Source organism: Tachysurus fulvidraco, chromosome 22, assembly GCF_022655615.1.
Source record: "Tachysurus fulvidraco isolate hzauxx_2018 chromosome 22, HZAU_PFXX_2.0, whole genome shotgun sequence".
Classification (NCBI taxonomy): Eukaryota; Metazoa; Chordata; class Actinopteri; order Siluriformes; family Bagridae; genus Tachysurus; species Tachysurus fulvidraco.
In genome coordinates, this window is record NC_062539.1 from 14167923 (window position 1) to 14190949 (window position 23027).

At 39.5% G+C, this 23027-nt stretch overlaps 1 protein-coding gene across 2 annotated transcripts in view; it reads right to left on the bottom strand.

Annotated features, from left to right (window-relative positions):
* cdh7a (cadherin 7a) overlaps nucleotides 1-23027 on the bottom strand; it is an 83525-nt gene that overhangs the window by 23605 nt on the left and 36893 nt on the right. For both annotated transcript variants that reach the window (XM_027142852.2, XM_047806462.1), the window contains exons 4-8: nucleotides 18136-18255; nucleotides 12179-12346; nucleotides 11641-11828; nucleotides 6184-6437; nucleotides 4581-4717 (exon numbers count right to left, since the gene is read on the bottom strand). In XM_027142852.2, coding sequence (XP_026998653.1) covers nucleotides 4581-4717; nucleotides 6184-6437; nucleotides 11641-11828; nucleotides 12179-12346; nucleotides 18136-18255 — 867 coding nt within the window. The remainder of the gene's footprint in view (nucleotides 1-4580; nucleotides 4718-6183; nucleotides 6438-11640; nucleotides 11829-12178; nucleotides 12347-18135; nucleotides 18256-23027) is intronic.

Here is a 23027-nt window from a genome sequence, read left to right on the forward strand (position 1 = left end):
ATAATCTTTAGCTACAACAAACAGCCTGTTGCTAATAACCAAAAGATGACTTATGGAGTGGCTAATTCGGGTAATATTAGCATGAAGAAACCTGCTATTCTTATCATGTCAGCAACTACATAACAAATCATTAAAACGACCTTCTTAGTAGGTTTTAGCATCAAAGCTACAAGGCTTAAACATTGCTAAACTGGAATTGCAGTAAAGATGTTTAATAAATGCGATCTGTGGCTACGACAAACATCTGGATGGCTTGGTAGAAACAGCTGACTCACTGGAGCAGTGTGATTTATCGCACGTACTGCTGCGCGTGTATCGCGAGTCAGTTTTAGCAAACATGCTGCAAAAAACAGCACTAAAGAGCATTCTCTGACTTAAATAGATGAAGAACATCTGCCTCTGAGTCTCCACACCTGCAGTTAGGTGAAAACACTGTGTGTTTGGTCAAAGCGCCTCGTTCATCTGCAGATCTGACTCGATAACAGATCGTTTTACAGACGCTGAATAAAACTGAGTCGGTCTGCGGCGGCTGCCTCGGTGTCACGGCTTTATTAAAAGTGCTGTCAGCGGTGACAAAAGTGAAAAAGTGGCGCATTCTACAGAACATAAGAAGCTTTTTTTTCGATCTAGCAGGTGCTGTGCTGTGACCCTGAGGAGGATCAAATGTGTACTGAAGATGAATTAATGAATAAATAAATGAATAAATAAATTAATGGAACAAACTGCGTTTATAACAACGATAGCTAACATTACAAAACTGTGAATCTTAGCATTAGCAATACTCACATAGCATGTTGTTAAGCAGTAGTGACAAAGCAATAAAAAAATAAAACATAAACCTTACTTAATGACATTAATAACTTAATAACAGACATTTATTTAAAGGGTATACCCATAGCTATCATCATTCACTACCTTAACAGAATTAACTAAAGTTTGTTTGGTCCGCGAAAAAAAATACCGTCCACGTAAATTATCATAAATAATCCAAGCTACAAAATGTCATTTATTATCATATAGTTTAAATCTCAAATCTGATTGGTCAGAAAGTGTTGGTTCATTTTCTAGAGCAGTCAACAAAACAACAGCAAGTCCCAACAGTTTCCATGCGACTGTTTTAAAAGGTCAAACATGTATATGATTTGTTTAACTGGATAACAATCTTATTTAAAATAAAAACTTAGGAATCACTCAGTACAATTAAAGAGGTTGTCGATCATTTTTCTAGCAAAACGCATTCTTACATAAACATTACAGTTGAAAATGAAAAAAAAATCCAAATAAATTTCAGAGTAAATTCGAATTTCTATTATTTAAGTTGTTTCTTTTGTTTTGTATCACAATCTATATCATGGATCTAAAATTCTAAACATTATTTCAAATAATTTTTTTTGTATACAGTATATTTGTAGGTTTTCTTGTCTATACCTTTGTCTTTTCTTGCTTTCAGAGGATGATCTGTGAGCTGGTTATCATTATGTACTAATACATGGTGATTGAATTTATGCTAATTCTTGCTGGCGTGTTTGTGCTCGTGGGTGGAATAAACATTAGTCGATACAAGTGTTAATCACTTTGTTTACGTTAATTAGCGATCCGCGGTGTTAACTAATGCGTCAGTTTGAGGAGCCTTTGTTTCTGAAATTAAAGCCGTAATCAATGTCGGTTATTGTAGACGTATTTTATCATGTCTGGAATGAAAGCTAATTAATGCAGGTGTCTGGTGTTGTTTCGTTGACATTCGAACAAACATCAATAGAAGCTTAAATTATTTTTTGGCGTTTCGTACGACACAGAAACGGGTGGCCTGTGAGTCTGTGGGACTTTGTTAAAGGGACAAAAATGAAAGAGGTTGAAGGATTGACACTTCATTCCACGCCGCTGGCTTTGTGTGTGTGTGTGTGTGTGTGTGTGTGTGTGTGTGTGTGTGTGTGTGTGTGTGTGTGTGTGTGTGTGTGTGTGTGTGTGTGTGTGTGTGTGGACATGTGGGAGCTTTTTCAGCCGTCTGTGAGTGTTCGCCTTGAGCTATTTTTCCGTGCTATTGTCATTCTGTGATACCTTTGTGTCACTGAAGTGAACACTGGATGTGCTACAGACCCACCGTGAGTCACCAAGTGATTGTCAGAGCTTTGTGCTGAAAAAAAAAAAAAAAAGGCACGGAACTGAAAGCATATAATGCTGTTTTAGAAATATTTTAGCTTTTAAAATAAAAAAATTGGAATTTTCAGTGCAAATCTGCCATTCATCCTTGGTGCTCGTCAATGCTGTTAGTGCTACAGGTTTTTAAGCATGATTTCAGACACATTTTCTGTCTCACTCTCGCCAACAGGTAAAGAAAGATGTTTCAATCTTCGGTGTCTGGACCCGTTTCAGAGACCTTGAGCGAATATGACCAAGACAGATTGTCTGTGCAGTAGACCTCACACAGTTAAGTCAAGTATGTCTACATTTATGGATAGTGGAGGAGAATCGTGGCTTAGTGAAGGCCATTGAGGAAGGCCATACGCTGGTCTTTCAGATCAACACTGTTAGAGTTGTATGAGATACAACTCTCACTGTATGTGTGTGAGATACACGAGGAACTCAGAGAACTTGAGTGAAGGTCATACTCTGGTTAACCAAGCAACACGTTACGTACTTTATTATATACAGCAGTACCTTAGTTATTATTTAAAGCTAACTACATTTTCAGTTTTACCCTCAAAGGTATTTCCTCCTGCATTCCTGTCCTCCAGTCCTTTTGTACTCCTGTTTTCCTGTTCCACTGCCCTTCTGTTCTCCTGTACTTTGTCCCCATTTTCCTAACATCCTGCCCTTCTGTCCCCCTGCCCTTCTGTCCTCCTGCCCTTCTGTCCTCATGCTTTCCTGTCCTCCTCCCTTATGTCCCCCTGCCCTTCTGTCCAGATTTTCCTGTCCTCCTGCCCTTCTGTTTCCCTGACCCTCTGTCCATCTGCCCTTCTGCAGTGCCCTCCTGTCCTCCTGTTTTCCTGTCCTCCTGCCCTTTTTCCTGTTCCACTGCCCTTCTGTCCTCCTGCCCTTTTGTCCCCCTTTTTCCCGTTCCCCTGCCCTTCTGTCCTCCTGCCCTACTGTCCCGTTTTACCTGTTTCCCTGCCCTTTTGTCCTCCTGCCCTTCTGTCCACTTTTATCCTGTTCCCCTGCCCTTCTGTAAACCTGGCATTCTGTCCCCCTACCCTTCTGCCATGCCCTTCTGTCTTCCTGTCCTCCTGCCCTTCTGTCCCCTTCTGTCTGGATTCTATCCTGGTGGCTGGGGGCACAATGCAGGGGTCACTCAGGACATGGATTCAACGCACTAGGGGCAATTTAGAGATGCTAAGCAGCTACAAGGCATGTTTTTTACTGGTAAACTGGAGAACCCTGAGGAAACCCCAGAGTCATGGGGAGAACCTGCCTGCTCCCCACACACACAGACTGGAGCTGTGGGAATCAAGCTCCGAACCCTGGACTCAGCAGTAGTGGTTACTATTTACTGCTGTTTTATAATATTTAAATTGTGGCATATATTTTTTTTTCGAGATCTAAAAAGGTGCCGCATAAAATCGATCTATTTTTAAATTTTTTTATTTATTGAGTTAAATGAATGATTACAGATATCTTTCTAAAAATTCAGAAAGAGTGATGAACAATATTAAAAACAAAATCTTGAATTTCTTATTCATTCAGATTGTAGACGAAGCCGGACTTCCGGTGTCATCTTACAGCAAACGTCTACCCGTCTGGTTCAATTCTAATCTTACTCTACTTCTATTCTTATGCTGTTTCAAAAAAAAATGTTTTGGGATTTTGAACTTGTTATACAAAAGGCTTTGATGGAAAATGTAACCAAATGATTTGTAACACACACTTTATCAAGCGCGTGACGGTTAATGTGCGGTTTTCTGACTTAAAAAAACAAAACAAAAAGGAAAAGGACACAAACCAAGCAGACAAGCACACACTGGCCTACATTTCATGGAAATAAAAATATATTTCTCAGAGTTAGACCTTTAGGAAAAATAAAAAGTGGGTCGCTTTGACCCGAGCGCGGCGTACGGTGTGAGGAAGCGGATTGCAGCGGCTCTGTTCAAACATCTGTTCAAATACCACTTTACAACGCTTGTCCAGAGTCAAAATAACATATGTGTGCTTGATTTCCAGCAGCAGGACAGCGAATCGTAGCTTTTTTTGCATTTTGAAATGTAGATTACTGCGAGCCGGAGCCAGCTGTTAGGTCAGTGACAGCCTGTTAGCCTCGGGGTAATGATATTCATGGGGAAATTGCTCGAGAGGCTTAAATTTTTATCTCTTATTACAGTACGGCGGATTTCATTCTAATAGAATTTGGGATTGTGGCGAGCGAAACCCAGCTGCTCTGAGCTCCACACCACGATAGGAAGCGTCTGTCTGTCAGGGAACCCGAAATATCATTCCCACCTTTTGGAAGTCTCAATTATGAACGCTGTAGAAAAGAAAAATAAAGAATAAAGGTGTACGAGGAGGACAGACGCGTCGGCTGTAGGTTTGTTTGGTATGAGCGTGAAAAATGAGAAAAAATTGGAAAAAAGAATATGGACATGACTCACGGCTTTCAATGGCGAGGATGGTGATGTTGTGCACGGCGTTCGTCTCTCGGTCTAAAGGCTTGGCCGTGCTGATGACTCCACTCGCAGCTTCGATGTTAAAGAAACGCTCCAGATCTGTGTTCCGGTCGATCGAGTACCTGAGTTTAACAGAAAATCATGATTCATGATACGGATTCAATGAGAATAATGAGTTACATTGTGTGTAACAGCACAAACAGAAATAGCTTTGTTGCATAACCCGCAATTGCTCAGTTGCATAAAATGAGATAGAATGTAAGTCACTCTGGAGAAGGTCGTCTGTTAAATATGCTAGAAATGTAAAATGTAAATGTAAATATTAGGGAAGTGGTAGCTCAGTGGTTTAGGTGTTGAACTAATGCTCAGAAGGTCATGACCACTGCTGGGCCCCCGAGCAAGGCCCTTAACCCTCGGTTGTATAAATTGAAATAAAAAATGTGAGTCACTCTGGATGAGGGGGTCTGCTAAATGCCAGTAATGTAATGTAAATGAAAATCCATAAGTAATGGCACCCTTGAAGAGAGCAGGCAGGCAAAATTTGTACCGTATCAATTTAAAAAAATTGATTATTATTGTAAAATAAGCTTTCCATAATCATTACTATGAAATAAATATGATTATGAATACATAAATAATTATAAGTATTAAATTATCTTTCATTTTAACACCATAATAATTGAAATAAATGCAACTGAAATGCTTTATTTATTTGTTTAAAATAAATAAACAAACAAATAAACAAGCAAACAAACAAACAAGCAAACAAACAATCAAATAAATAAATAAATAAATAAATAAATAAATAAATAAATAAATAAATCAGCCCTGATGGGATGCCAGACAACCTACACACACACACACACACACACACACACACACACACACACACATCCACACACTCGTTCACCTCTCAGGGTAATTTATTTTTCACAATATGAAATAAATTATTACTGGTTTCCATGAAAGGTGCCAAAAATTTTAGAGTTAAGCGTGCGTCGTATATATAAACGTATATAATAGTGAAGAATTAGTTCGGTGTAGCTCGTTTATCTAGTATCCCGTTCGATTTTTCATTTAATTAATTGAAGAAGTCAGAATTCTGATTGAAATTCGTCTCATTGTGCGGCGTTTCCTCGAGGTGTTTTGAAAAATTCATTCCAAATGGGATGTTTTGTTGTTTTTACCACCGTGTTGCATCAACATCAAAATTGCAATCAGAATAATTTCACGCCTGCTTGTGGGACCCAAACACGCTTAGCAGTGAACATTAATCTTAGAGCGCCGGCGTCAAGCGTGGAGCTCATTGAGCAAGACCGATCTCTACAATTAACACGCTGGTGCACTTCTGGAGGAGCTCGGCATGACAGAAATAATAACCCCGCCGAGCCATCGTCTTTGTGCTCTCTCGGCGTGTGCCGTCAAAGCTAATCAGCGTAATTCAGCAACGGTGATGGTAATAAGGAAGAGGGGGGAAAAATGGGGTGTTTATGCTGCAATTAAGCCTCTGAGGCGAAAGGAAACAGTGACACAAATTTCCCCTGATGAAGAAATGAGGTGTGGTGTGGTGTGAGGTCACGTCCCAAACCTGATGGGGCTGTTGGTTGAGTCGGGGTCCACGGCAGAAACGGTTCCAATGATGGTGCCTACTTTAGCTGCCTCAGAGACCACCATCTTGCTGACGGGCGTAGTGAACACGGGTGGCTCGTCCACATTGTCCACCACCAGCCTGACCATGGCGGTGTCGCTGAACGGCCCTTGCGCTCGGAAGCGATGATCCATGTGTTTGTTGGACGCTTCGATTTTTAGAGTGTAGCTCGACTTGGTTTCAAAGTCCAGACTCTGGAGATAGAAGATGAAACAGAAAAGTAAGATCAGAACTAAAACAAACAGATGAGAGACTCCAATCATCAGCCCAACTCCCGGGAATCCTGAGCGTCAACATAAAAAGCTGAGAAATATCTCGAGCGTCGCTACAGGATGTGGCACTGAGGCGTCGTAGCTGCATATCGATTTTAAGACAGATATACATGATGCACAAAATATCTTTTGGAATAAGATCTCACGCAGCTCATTTATCACACCTGCCCGCATGGACGACTGGCACCTGTTTAGACTGTCAATCAGACTGTGGACGAAACCCAAGGCTAAAGCCAAACTTTTCATAATTCTGAAAACTGTCATAGTTTCACACAACACTTTAGATCTGATTATTAGAGCATTTTATTCCTCCTCTGGTTCCTGCTCAGTTCCTCCTGCTCCTTCTGAGACACGGTAAAGCAATCAACTGCGTCTAACACATACACACACACACACACACACACACACACACACACACACACACACCTAACAGCATACACACATAGAGAGCTCTCTGCTGTCTTCTGTATGCCCATGATCATAGACACCGATGATTGGCTGTGATTGACAGCCTAGAGAGGAGTGACCCACAGGTCAAGCTCATGGCATCATCAGAAACAGAAATCATCATAAGGCAACAAGGAGTTACTCTATCCAAGACGTGTTTACAGGTGACATTCAATCCATCATCATCATCATCATCATCATCATCATCATCACCATCATCAGCTCTGTCACATCATCATGATCATCATCGTCACCATCGCATGATCACCATCATCATCATCATCATCATCATAATCATCATTATCACATCATCACCCTTAAATTAACATTATCATCATCACTGTCACGTCATCATTACCATCACCCTCAAATCATCATCATCATCATCATCGTCATCAACCTCAAATCATCATCATCACAGTCATATCATCATCATCACTGTCACATCATCATCACCATCACCATCACCATCATCATCATCATCACAGTCACATCATCATCATCATCATCATCATCATCACTGTCACATCATCATCACCATCATCACCATCATCATCATCATCATCATCATCATCACCACCACCACCATCATCATCATCATCATTATCACCATCATTGTTTATATTCCCATAATTTGTCATATTTGTGTGCCTTTGGATCGGAAAACACTGAAATTAAATTTTAAAACAAAATTGTAATTGAACATGTTTACGTTGTCAGGATTCACTTTTCATGTATTTATAATACAATGTATATTATTATTATTATTATTATTATTATTATTATTATTATTATTATTAAGTTTAAAAAAGAAGGAGCTCAAGGTTTCAATAAAAGAAACGAATCTTCAGTGCAGAAACATAAGACTTTCTGCTGAAGTGAATCAGCCTCAGCATCGTGTCTTCTGTAGCAGCGTCAGTGCAAAAGAGCAGATTTTACATTCCTTATTATTCATTTTCCAGCACGAGAACAAGGAGCTGTGCAACAGATGGTGTGTCCTCTGCCAAGCCCTGATCTCACTGTCATTAATCTGCTGTGTGTTTTTTTTACCTTCAGAAAAAGAAACCAGTCACAATGAGTCAAATTGTGCAGACGATCCTAAGAGTCGCAAAACCAAAATGAGTGCAGCGTCGAGTTCCATTTGTGGCACAAATTCCTTTTAATTAAAATCGACACCAACAAACCAGACATTTCAGAATTTTGTCTTCTCTTAGACCAAAGAAATTCACCAACACTAACATTTATTTTTTTATTTTATTTTTATTTCTTTAAATATTATTTATTTATTTGTTTGTTTGTATTATTTATTTATTCATTCATTCATTCATATTATTTATTTATATTATTTATTTGTATTATTTATTACCTTTTATTGCTGTGGAACATCTGTAAAGAACAGAAGTTCCCGGTTATGTTAAAAACCCTCACTGGCTTCTCTTTATTTGTTTTACCTGACAATATGAAGAACAGATGATTTTGTATATCATACAAATCTCCATAAACTCCGGCTTGCTAATTATCCCCCGGTCTCAGTTCTCATATTTCTCTCGCTTGATTTGGAGACACCCTGGAATCTTGTCCCGTTAAGGTTAATTGAGGTTTGGTGTAGAAACCCACAGCAGCGTTCCTCACCTCCCCTCACAGCTGATGACTTTATCAGCGGCTCAGGGCCACGCGAGACTTATTTGGCCGCTGATCCTCACAAATACTCTGCAGCAGCGGCATCTGTACGCTCGGATTAACCTTCATACTTTATCTGGGGATATTATTTCCTCTAATTCTGCTAATTCCTCCAGTCTCCCTGTTCCTGCTATTCCTGTTAACTCCTAGCTGCAGGATTCTCTTTTTCAAATATCAGCATCTGGTGGATAAAAAAAATTAGTCCAAGAATGAAATCTGTTGATGTGCCTTTATTCCAGCGTACGTAGAACATCTGTATGTATTTCATCGTGGTTACTGACAACGACTTACGGAAAATATCATGAAAAACTTTGTACAACACGTCACCTGATCAAACACCTTGTTTATCGAGAGTGTGAGAACGGTGACCTGGGCGTTCAGAGCAGGGTCATTAAGCACTAGGTCCTGAGAACCGTGTGTCCGTACGGTTGGTGCTGATCATGGAGCGTGAGACATGGAGTGGTGAAGCAAGCATACATCTAAAGACCTGAGAATAAAACCACCTCACTTCAGTGAGCACTGAGATGTGTACTTGCAGAAGTCGACAGTAATTGACATGTAATATGCAGAATTATTAACGTTGCTAAGCCTCCGGCGCCCGCCGTCGAAAGGGTTAGTAACTTTCTGCGTTCAAGTCTTTCTGGGACGTTCATATATACCAGTGAGGAAGTCATAATTACAACATCTGGAGTGTTCCTACTCCTACTTAATTATACACCTCCTCCTGTACACATACTCATATACACTTACTCCTACTTTACACCTAATTATATACACCTCCTCCTGTACACATACTCATATACACTTACTCCTACTTAATTATACACCTCCTCCTGTACACATACTCATATACACTTACTCCTAATTTACACCTAATTATATACACCTCCTCCTGTGCTTATACTCATATACACTTACTCCTACTTAATTATACACCTCCTCCTGTACACATACTCATATACACTTACTCCTACTTTACACCTAATTATATACACCTCCTCCTGTACACATACTCATATACACTTACTCCTACTTTACACCTAATTATATACACCTCCTCCTGTACACATACTCATATACACTTACTCCTACTTAATTATACACCTCCTCCTGTACACATACTCATATACACTTACTCCTAATTTACACCTAATTATATACACCTCCTCCTGTGCTTATACTCATATACACTTACTCCTACTTAATTATACACCTCCTCCTGTACACATACTCATATACACTTACTCCTAATTTACACCTAATTATATACACCTACACCTGTACTTATACTCATATACACTTACTCCTACTTAATTATACACCTCCTCCTGTACACATACTCATATACACTTACTCCTAATTTACACCTAATTATATACACCTCCTCCTGTGCTTATACTCATATACACTTACTCCTACTTTACCCCTAATTATATACACCTCCTCCTGTGCTTATACTCATATACACTTACTCCTACTTAATTATACACCTCCTCCTGTACACATACTCATATACACTTACTCCTACTTTACACCTAATTATATACACCTCCTCCCGTACTCCTGGAAAGTACTCCTACTCCTACTCCTATACTCCCACCCCTATACTCTTACTCCTATACTCATACTCCTGCATTGCACCTACTCTTATACACCTACTTATAAACTTCTATTTACAGTATATACTCCTACTTATATACTCCTACTAATATATATATTAGTACTACTATATACTAATATAGTCTTCCTCATATACTCCTCCTCTTAAACTCCTACTCATATACCCCTACTCCTATACTCATACCCCCCACTCCTATACTCATACCCCCACTCCTATACTCATACCCCTACTCCTATACTCATTCTAATTCTCATACTTCTACTATATACCTACTTCTATACTCTTACTCATACCCCTACTCCTATACTCATACCCCTACTCCTATACTCATACCCCTACTCCTATACTCATACCCCCACTCCTATACTCATACCCCCACTCCTATACTCATACCCCTACTCCTATACTCATACCCTACTCCTATACTCATACCCCTACTCCTATACTCATACCCCTACTCCTATACTCATACCCCTACTCCTATACTCATACCCCTACTCCTATACTCATACCCCTACTCCTATACTCATACCCCTACTCCTATACTCATACCCCTACTCCTATACTCATACCCCCACTCCTATACTCATACCCCCCACTCCTATACTCATACCCCCACTCCTATACTCATCCCCCTACTCCTATACTCATACCCCCACTCCTATACTCATACCCCTACTGCTATACTCATACCCCCACTCCTATACTCATACCCCCACTCCTATACTCATACCCCCCACTCCTATACTCATACCCCCACTCCTATAGTCATATACCCCTACTCCTATACTCATACCCCACTCCTATACTCATACCCCCACTCCTATACTCATAGCCCTACTCCTATTCTCATACCCCTACTCCTATAGTCATATACCCCTACTCCTATACTCATACTCCTATACTTATACCCCTACTCCTATACTCCTACCCCCACTCCTATACTCATACCCCACTCCTATACTCATACCCCCACTCCTATACTCATACCCCTACTCCTATTCTCATACCCCTACTCCTATAGTCATATACCCCTACTCCTATACTCATACTCCTATACTCATACCCCTACTCCTATACTCCTACCCCCACTCCTATACTCATACCCCTACTCCTATTCTCATACCCCCGCTCCTATACTCATACCCCTACTCCTATATTCATAACCCTACTCCTATATTCATACCCCTACTCATACTCCTACTTTACACCTACTCATGTACTTCTACTCATGCACACTGCTTCCCTTTCATAGTCCTGCCCATATACTCCTATTTTACACCTAGTCCTACTCCTTCTCATACTCCTATTCTGAAAAATTGTTTCACAGTCCATGTGCAATGAGCTGCGTGATCATGCAGCCGCTGTGCGACTTACTTTCAGCAGAGTTATGACTCCTTCCTGAGTGTCTTTGTCTGGCTCGACCCTGAAAACCCCGAGGCCGTCTCCTTCGATAATTCTGTACTCCATCTCAGCGTTAGGGCCCACGTCTGCATCCAAGGCCTTTATCTTGGCCACCACGGAAGCCACAGGCAGTGACTCGGGCACGCTGAACTGATAGGATTCTGCAAACACACACACACACACACACACACACACACACACACACACACACACACACACACACACGCACAAAATTATTGATGATGCTATTTCTGCTTTCTCTTTTCATCTGGCTGCTGTGCCGTGTCTTCCCCTCCGCTCCCTGCTACATTAGGCGAACTAACAGCGCTGGGAAAAACAGAATGGTTTGACATGTTGGATTTATCACCACAGCACAGTGCAGCAGTTATTACATGGATTTGAGACACATTCAAATAAAAAAATTCCATGCTTAATTAATAACAGAATATTTTTTATGTATATATATATATTTTTTTAATTGCACACATCCTGCACTTAGGTGTTAACGTACTTCGTGAAAAGCGCGGAGGATTGTCGTTCACGTCGGTTAGCCTGACGGTGACGGACGTGGTTCCCGAGAGCCCGCCCATCTGACCTCCCATGTCCTTAGCCTGGATGACGAGCAGGTACTGATCCCTTGCCTCGCGGTCCATGTTCGGCAGCGCCGTCCTCACGATACCTGCAACCAGATTTTTACAATTTCATTGCTAAAAAAAGTGGATAATTAAAGGGACATGAACAGATACAGTGTTGGGGGAAATGTGGTCTGGATCAAAAGTCAGGATCAAGTTTGAAAACTAATAATAATAAAATAAATATTAATAAAATAATAATAATAACGGTTGAACTCTGAACTGCTCTGAAACGGCTTACAGTCTGTACATCTCCACCAGGACGAAGGCTTGTCATAATTAAAGCAGGATTATCTTCTTTTAAAGCCGTGCTTTATCCTTCGTGAAAAGCATATCGTAATAATAGCGCTCGATGATCTTTACTAATGTCTTTGCTGGACCCAGAATTAATTTTCTCTCCTGATCTTTGTTGGTTTTGGCATTTCCGCCTGATGACTAATTCCCCTGCCATTAAGTGACCCTTTATCCGTCCTGATCTTAGACTGCTCGTTTAAACCCGAATCAATAGACGCTGCTATTTGCTCGGTGCTGCTACCGCATGCTGGGAGGAACACATTCTTTAAAATGAATCTATACACTGAAAAATGGGGTCTGATAAACTGCGCTGACGGATGCCATATCTGCGCGACGCTCTGCTAAAGTGCTGATCGCATTAAAGATCATCTTTATCTGAACTGCATCAAATTAGAGCTTTTCTCTAACATCTGAACAGACTGAGAACACGTCGTTTTCGAGCCACAGCAGGAAATCTGAAGTCTGATGACACCCTGAAAACAAGAGTTTCTTCGAGTGTTGTTCTGGATAACGATGTTCTGAGCCTCTATAAAGGTTTCTACCTCGAGCCCCGACACAAAGCTCTCCATTTTGTTGTAGTGCTTGAGATAGAGATATAGGTTGGCGGTTTCCTAAAGAAAGAGACCTGAAAAGACCTTAAGGGTCTGTGAAGTTTTTTTTTTTAAATGCAGGCCAAGAAACAATTGCACGAAAATTGTCTTTAAAGTGAGAGAAAAAAAATTCGGCTTTAAACATTTCTGTCAAAAGTCGATCATAGCCTGAAAACCAGTTCTGTCCAGAACTGTCAGGAATCTGACAAAGAATAAACCGTTTAAAAAATAATTCTGTCTAAAGATGACTAGAGACTAAGATCAAACTAGCATAAGTAACAAGGCAAACTTCTAGCCAAAACAACACTAAACAGAAACAGAAATAAAAATCTTACTAAGATTTGATAACCTAATTAATATGATTAACTATCATTAACTATAATTACTAAATAATAATACAGAATAATAATTAATGAGCTACACAGTCATATGACTGATTAAAAATAGAGTAGACAAACTAGACTGTGGTGCTAGACTAAGACAATTCTGCCCAAAATAACAAACCAACAAAATTCTGTCAGAACCGAAATAACATTCTATACAAAAAAAAAAAAAAGAAAAGTCGTGGTCTAATGGTTAGAGAGTCTGACTCGTAATCCTAAGGTTGTGGGTTCGAGTCTCGGGCTGGCTGACTGAGGTGCCCTTGAGCAAGGCACCGAATCCACCCAACTGCTCCCCGGGCGCCGCAGCATAAATGGCTGCCCTCTGCTCCGGGTATGTGTTCACGGTGTTTGTGTGTGTGTGTGTGTGTGTGTGTGTGTGTGTACTTTGGATGAGTTAAACGCAGAGAACAAATTCTGAATATGGGTCACCAAACTGAGCCATATATCACGTCACTCACTCACAATTCTTGTCCAAGCCAAACAGACCAACAAAATTCTGTCATAACCGAAATAAAAGTCTATACAATCCTGACCAAACCTGACTGACATTTTGCAAAAGCCAGTTGTAACCTGACTAAAACTTCTAATCTAATATTTAGTAGAAACCGGATCACAGACCGACAAGACAGTCCAAAGTATTACAGTACACACCCATCGAGTTCTGTACAAAATGGAATAAAATCCTTCATGAATCAAAGCAGAAATCCTAAATTGACTGTAATGAAAAATGACAAAATATTCTGTCTGTTTAAACAGGCTAGACTCGGACCATAAATGTAATATACATGCACAAAAGAAATATTTAAAATTGTAATAAAATTAGGGGGGCAGCATGTTCGCCTCACACCTCCAGGGTTGGGGGTTCAATTCCCGCCTCCGCCTTGTGTGTGTGGAGTTTGCATGTTCTCCCCGTGCCTCGGGGGTTTCCTCCTGGTAATTCGGTTTCCTCCCCCGGTCCAAAGACATGCATGGTAGGTTGATTGGCATCTCTGAAAAATTGTCCGTAGTGTGTGAGTGTGTTAGTGAATGAGAGTGTGTGTGTGCGCCCTGTGATGGGTTGGCACTCTGTCCAGGGTGTATCCTGCCTTGATGCCCGATGACGCCTGAGATAGGCACAGGCTCCCCGTGACCCGAGATGTTCGGATAAGCGGTAGAAAATGAATGAGTGAGTGAGTGTGAGTGAGTGTAATAAAATTGCATATACATTTGCAGCCTGAGAAAAAAAAAAAGGTCTAATACTGACTATAGGCTGAGATTGAATGCTGTTTCTGTTTAAACCTGAATAAAAACTTATGAACAGCCATAAAAAGGAGGACTCGAGCCTGTCGAAATCAACGTCAACCGTCCTGGAAAATAAACGAAACGAAACGAAAATGAATCATGAATCAAAGTCCTTCGAGTGACTTCTGGAGTCATTCATGTCCGTCTAAAACAAACTACAGACGAATAAAATTCCCTCCGATCGAGACTGTAGCTGTGGATTTATTTATTTTTCAGACTGCGGCGAAAAGCCGAGTTTTGTTTCGTGATTCGATTGAAGCCGAGTTCTGCCCAGAGTCAGATCCTAGATTCAAATCCCAAATCTATCCCAACTATCCTTGGGTCTTTGGCTAAGAGTCTGAGAGAGCTTTGGATGATAATTAGCCTTCTTGGCTTGTGAACTGGTTCGCGGTTAGGGAGATGTAAGAGACGTATGGGAAGAAATTGGACAGGACTGTCATTTGGACAACAAACAAAAGTAAAAAAAAAAAAAAAAAAAAAAAAAAGGGAGGAATAAGCAGAGATGTTGATGTGGTCTGAGTGAGAACCAGGCTATGAGAAAGGAAGACAGATATTTGAGAAGTGGTGTGCAAACCCTGGAGACGTTTGTCAGGTTCAGACAGCCATCTCTGGAAGTGTGAATCAAAACAGCAGCCTCAATGCCACGCTCTTAATGACTGCAGACACTTTTCCCTTTTCTCTTCTCTTTTTGCGCTTTTCCATCAGTTGCAGGTGGTCTGGCAGGAGTGAAGGACCTGTCCATAATCATTACTAGACCTCATTTGCACCGGTTAATCAGACCTGAGCTCTGCCGCTCTGCTGGAAGGACGTCAGGCTTCGGAGAGCTTCAGCTTTTTTTTTTCCCCGCAGTTCTCCGAGTGATTATCTCCTTTACGTTTGAGACATTTTTACGTAGCTTTCTTGTTTCTGTTAACTCACCTGTTATCTCATTTCAGATTTTAAATGGAGTCAAATATCCCAATGATTCCAAAGTCTTTCATTGTTTAAGTTTGTTGCCATTCAAATGTTTCTCCTGGGTCACCATCTGGAATCGGATCTATCGCGCCACATCTTTGCAAACGTCATGAAAATATTTCTAAAAAATATTCTTATTTGGTCTCAATTCACACTAATCACAAATCTTCTCGTATTTCCACACACTCTATAAACGTCAGCTTTAAAATCGATCGTTCCGTCTTAACCTTTATATTTATTTATTCCACAGCGGTGATGAATGCTTGAATCTGATTGGTCAAGATTGGGTCCAACTTTCGTATACACAATTATACAGTATACCGTTATATATAACTAGCAGTGAAATGCAAAGCTTCTCCTTCAAAAAAAAAAAATAAAAAATTACGGAAAGAAATTTAGTATGGTCTAAAAAACAAACAAAAAAAAAAATCCTTCGTACATGGGATCCGGTCAGTTAGCGGAAATGTTTTTTATAAAGAGATGGAGGAGTCTCCAGTGTCAGAGGTGAAGCTGATGAGAATTTGTCTCATGAACATTCCTTATCTTTAAATCTAGTTCTAAAAGCATAAAAGTTATCTTCTCACTTCTGAGTTATTTCTATAGCTGCGGTAAAAGAGGAATAAAAACGCTGCAGGATTTAGAGAATAATGAGTCTTGTTGTGTTCTGGTTCATGGAGATTCTGTTTTTGTATTTTTTTACCTCTGATTATTTCCCTGCCAGCTCCCTTCCTTAGACTCACACTCACACTCCTCCACATATTTACACTTCTGTTTCTCTCCCTGCCGTGTCCAGCGAGACCCCCGTTCTGAAATGTGGGAGAGTGTTTGTGAGATTTCGCTGTGGGAGTGTACGAGCTGTCACCGTTGCTCAAACCGCATTATTTCCTCCCACCGTGCGGCTCCTGCGAGACAGACGCATCACGACCTGGAGTAAAGCTCAATCTTACGATTCCCGCTCAGACGCACAAGACGCGTCGGGTCTCGTCACTGTTCATGGCTGAGGATTGCAGACAACAGCAGATGCTAGGAAAACATTTCACACAGGCTGTGGTCCAAAGCGAGGCTCAATGAACAGCCTCAATTGTTTCTCTATCTCCTTCTTTTCTTTTTACCACTCATCTGTTTTTTTTATTCTTCACATACTAGAGCTGCAGAATTATTTTAATCCTTTTATTATATCCTCTTAAATGGTTATAATTACGATTTATTTTTACTCAGAATCGAATGCAGGTTTGTCTTAACTTGAGATAAATTTGTTATCTTTTATTAGTTATTATTTATATAGAGCGTTTCTGTTAATTTCTTCTAATTATTTCTTTATTAATTGTGTTGATATTTGCCATAGGTCACTGAACAACATTAATAAAAACACTCATTTAATAATAATAATAATAATAATAATAATAATAATAATAATAATAATAATAATAATAATAAATTGTAATTGCAGTATTGTCTTTATTTTTTTTACTTTTGTTTTAGAAAGAAATATGTACCAATGTACCAATATATTATAATAAAAATCTAAACTATTATTTTAAAAAAAATGATTTTTTGTGCATGCTACAAAAAGGCATACATTAATAAATCAATCCTTTTTTTTTTACTATTAATCATATAAAACACATCTCTTAGGTGCATTTTGTCATGTATTTTTGTTTTCTTATTTATTTTCTTATTTATTATCTTAAAAAACGTTTGGCTTTTTTATTTCCCATTTTTAAATATTGGCTTCTGTCTTTTTATTGTTTTATTTATTTTTTTTATTGATATTTTTCCCTAAATGATCGCATTATTTGATTAACTTGACTGATCGAGATTTTGTACATCGCTTTTGGTTATTTTTAAACTTTCTTTACAGAAGAACTCATGTACCATATGCTATACTGTCTAGAGATATAAAGGCAATTGTTTTCTGCAGTTTATTGTCAGTAATTATACTGAGGATGTGCAAACTTTTGCACCGAGCTTCAAGGCAAAGTGGCTATTTAGTTCTTTGAGTTTATTGCATGCGATGAGCTTAATAACGGAGATAAGAACAATTTATTTATCTCATTTATTTCTCTAATTAAGTCTCACACACACACACACACACACACACACACACACACACACACATGAACAAACACCTTGTTCCACTTTATTCCTCGTTCGTTCTCTAGAGACAGTGTAAATTTTATCCCATTATCCCAAAGCTCTCAGTCATCTTGACTCAGGAGACCCGAGTTGTGAAGCAGCGAGGTGCGGAACCCTGTCAGCACATTAGTGTTCCCAAACCCACAGCATTCTTTACCACAGTGGTGTCGTTGTTATTGCTGTTGTTGCTGTTTGTACCTGTCTTGGGTTCCACTGAGAAATACGGCTGTCCTTCCAGGATGCTGTAGACGACTCTGGCACTGTTTCCGTATGTCGGATCGTCCGCGTCCGTCGCCTTCACCTCCACCACTGACGTACCTGAGGAGACGATAGCAACAGATGCCTTCAGATTTCTGCATAAATTAGGCACCGATGAGTATCACAGGTTTATTGTATGTTAACGAGCTTTGTCTAATACGTTAGCGTTTCTATAGCAACGGCTCATTCACGGGGAGACAGGTTTGGCAGATGCGCCACATAAAGATTAGAATTGTCTGTAATCACTGATATGAGAGATTCGTGGAAGGAGTCTCCAGTGTCAGTGCTGTGGAACAATCAGAGGTAAAGCTGAAACATTTTCACACAGGAGTTTACACCCTGTGTATTCTTTATTACCTGACAGGCTGTGCTATCATCTTAAAATCGAGTTTAGTTACTCAACATAAACGTAACAACATAATGTAACATAACATAATGTAACATGATGTAACACAGCATCAATATCAATACAGTTACATAGCATAGTGTGATGTTAGGCAGCATAGTGCACATAAGATACCATAAATGTTACATAACGTCATGTAACGTAACCTAACATAATGTAACGTAATGTGATGTAGCATCAAGATCGATACTGTTACATCATGTTATGTGACGTTACATTACATTACGTTATTTTACATTTATGGTACAATGTAACATGTACAATGTATGAAGATCGATACCTAATGTAACGTTAGGTAGCATAGTGCAACGTAAGATACCTTAAATGTAACATACCGTAATGCGACGTAACGTAACTATGGGGCTTTTTACACCTGGTCACTTCATGCGTTTTCTGTGATCCGATAGCTATCTGATGGTAAAAAGACCAGGTCTAAACGCCCTCCGAAACGTTTTCGAGATGGATATAAATCCGATCGTTCAAACCATTTCAGGAGGTGGTCTGGGACACATTTCAGATGAAACTGGACAAGTGTAAATGCATGTGGTTGTTCAAGCCACATACGTCAGCGCGATACTCCTCCCAAACGGAAGTACGTCACTCGCAGGTGACTCGCGAGTCGTGCATCGCGCCAGAAACAAATAAAATGGATGACACGCAGGGTTGTTTTTTTTGTAGCATAACCATTGTAAGTTTATTCGTCTTCTTATTGATTGCATTCTGAAAACCGCATACACAAAATCGTGTTCCATTTCAATTACCCCGGAAATGAGGTAAAATATATTTGGATTTTGGGCGAGAGTAGAAAGATCGGATCGATATCCGATTCGCCAAGACGCATTTATGTTGCCTAATGTAAACGGAACAGTTTTAACAAATCAGATAGGTATCAGATCAGAGGAAACACATGAAGTGACCAGTTGTAAAAAGGTCCATAATGTCACATTATGTAGCGCAGCATCAGGATCGATACTGCTAAACAAAAACATAGCGTAATGTAATGTTAGGTAGCAGAGTACAATGTAAGATAACATGAATGCAACGTAAAAATTTGTACCATGACATAACCTAATGTAACAAAAAGATCAACAATCAAGACTGGTGTAACAAAGTTACAAAAAAGTCAGTAACATCAGATAATATAACGTAATAATCAATAATGTTACATAATGTAGCATAAGGCAACACAATGTAATGTAAAGAAATGTAACGTAACGTAACGTAAAGTAACATAAACGTCTGCACTGGAACATAACAAAAGAATTTCATTCTTTAATAAATAAAATTTGAATCGTATACAAATTGTTGTCTGTCACGTAAGAGGAAGATAAAATGAGCTGAAAATCATTGGAGACTTTGCTTGATCACGGCATCCTGCTGTGGATTACTTTCCTCTAACAGCGTGACACGTAGGGCTTTAGTGGAAACAGATTAGGATGAAATCAGCTTATTTTCCAGATACTGTTTTCCAAGATAGCCACCGCATAACATACCATATTATGTGTACTGTTCACGCTTATAGATTAGTCCCAGTGTGTACGACACTTTTCCATTTCTATTATGAGACCTATGAAGCAAACATCAGCCAGCAAACATCATCTTTTAAATCGAATACATTTCAAGCAAAGCCACCATTTTGCCATTTTTTGGAATTTGTCTTTTAAATCTGCAAAATATGGTTACAAAGTCAAAGACATACAGACAAGGCCATGTGAAAAGAAATCCTAATACATCTAATATATACATGCAGGTGTGGGTGGGGTGTTTTAATCTCCACCGAGCCTTGAAAGTAGATGAATATGTCAAGGCTGGAAAAATCTGAGCTGTGGTCTCCAAGCTTGTGTGTCGTGCATTTTATTTTATTCTGCCTTTTTTTCCTCCCGGAACGTTTCCACATGTTCACTAAAATCAGCATTCATCCGAGACAAAGTCACAAAGCACACAAGGACACAAATAATTAAAACCAGATGAAAAAAACTCTTAAATTTGCCTTTTGTTCTGCGTTTTTAGTGCTTTTATGCCTTCAGTGCTGCATTCACAATTCGTTCCAGAAAGATGATCAGTCAAGCGTTTGGTGTTTTCGGGGTTCAGGCTGCGTCCTAACAACCTGAAGGTTGTGACTTCATACCTCTTGACTCTGAAACGTTAACCTTCCTCTTCTCGACAGCACACTTTCTTCAGATGAATGTAAATGTCCCTTGTGCAGAACTCGTCCTTTAAAACCCGAGCGCAGACGTCTGGCTCGGGTGTGAGACCGCAAAAGGCAAGTTTAATATCGGCTGGCTGCCTGGATAATAATTCCCAGATAGATTTTATTTAAGCTGTAAAGCGTCTTAATGGAAAGTGCCGAGCCTTCATTTGAGCACGATTTATGGGCTGGCGTTGGCTGCGGTGCTCCTTGGGAGAAGCACAGATTACCCTTTAACATGTCTGCTTGTAAAAAAGGACTAAATAAGACCTTTGGGGACAGGCCCAGTTTGTGTCATATCTGAAACCACAAACATCTGGAGAGCGCCACTGGGATTAAAGCAACGAAAAAAGGAAGATATATATATATATATGTATGTATATATGGGTCGGAGAGTAAATCCTGCTCCGTGTGCTGCACTTTCTCTCATCTAGAATATTCAGGAGCTCTCCTTCATATCCTCCTTATTAACTAATGCACAGCCCTAAACAATGCCCTTACGCTCGGAACATATAAAGCAAGCAGGACAAAAGAGCATAAAGCTCACCAGGGAGGAGAGACTTCTGGAGATAATGAGGATGTTTGTACTGCGGCTATTGCTAAAAAAATTTGCACAAAATTTAAGTAAAAGTGCAAATCTGCTAATTTGTAACAAAATCGAGTTAAGTCGGGGTAAGGAGTTTAGCGAGGCTCGTAACCAATTTGTTTCTATTAAGTATCTGTAACTACAAAACCTAATATTTCTGACCTGTAATCTGAGAAAACACTTTTTTGAAATAAATAAGTCTTCTTTCTATGTATCCTTGTATCTTATACATCTGTTTCGTATCAAAATTAACTAATTAACAGCCATAACTAACACAGCACACAGCAAATTCAACAGTTCAACACCGGACTATACACACATGCACACACGCACACTGTATTCGTACTGCATCAATACACACGGGATTATACACACACACTGCATTTAATTTAAAATAACAATCTATCTGACAATAAGCTATCGGCACCACAGGACATTTCTGTATCTGTACAGTCCGTTGCACCTTACATGTTACATAATATTACATGTATATAATACTTTATATATATTCTTTATATTTATACTTATACATACATATATGTATGGTCATATATATGTCTAGTAGTACACTGTGTGTACTGACTATGTATGAGCACATTGCATCCTTTCCACATTTTCCACATTTGCACATTTCAATGGTACTGAGCATTTTGCACATTTTTTTTTAACCTGTCTGTAAATTGTTCTATTTATGTTTCTACTATTGTATGTAAATGGTTCTGCAATTACTGGAGCTCGCTCCCAAGAATTTCACTCACCAAGGCACATGTGCCGTGGTGATGTGACAATAAAGGTGACTTGACTTGACTTGACTTGAAAATTGCTGTATTTGTAAGATTGCTGTCACAAACCCATTTTAAGCTTAGCGACACTAGCCTATGGTGCGAGTGCTTAGGTGTATGCGGAAGAGGGCGGACAGCTCGTCCGCACATTCCCTTAGGTGCATGTTGAGTAAAACAAAGAAATTACACTAAAACACAGACGTTACTGTGCGAATGCTGCAAGTATTTGCTTGAGTAATGACAATTCCACTGCCAGAACTTGTTTAATGTCAATTCATGAGGTAATTTTTTTAACATTTTCTAATAGACATTGTCTCAAAACAACATTGTCTTAACAGAACATAAGAAAAATAGTACAAAATGTTTATTAACAAAAAAAAAAAAGATTAATATTAGACAAAAGTTCGAGATAAATATTAGACTTCGTGTTTGTGTTTATCCCTAATGAACAAGCCTGAGGTGTCAGGCGACTGTGGTGAGGAAAAACTCCCTTAGATGGAAGAGAAGAAACCTTGTGAGGAAAGACTCAAAAGGACACCTCATCCTCATTTGGGTGACAATGAAGGGTGTGATTATAAACTTTATCTATGAATAATTTCCTTTCTACAGTCTGACAGTTGTGTATCGATTAGGAGGTTGTTGTCCTGAAAGACCACATGTCATCAGCATCTCCTCTTTATACAGTCGAGAACTTGACTCTTTCACATGTGAAGAATTTTCCCACTCCTGAAAGAGACTCTGGGTTTTGGGAAATTTTGAAATCACCACAAATGAGTAAGAGAGAGATTTACATGCTTCACAAAATCCTGCATCAGCCACACATGGAATTTTTATTCTACCCTTTAAAAATTGAGGTCGTTGAGGTCACGG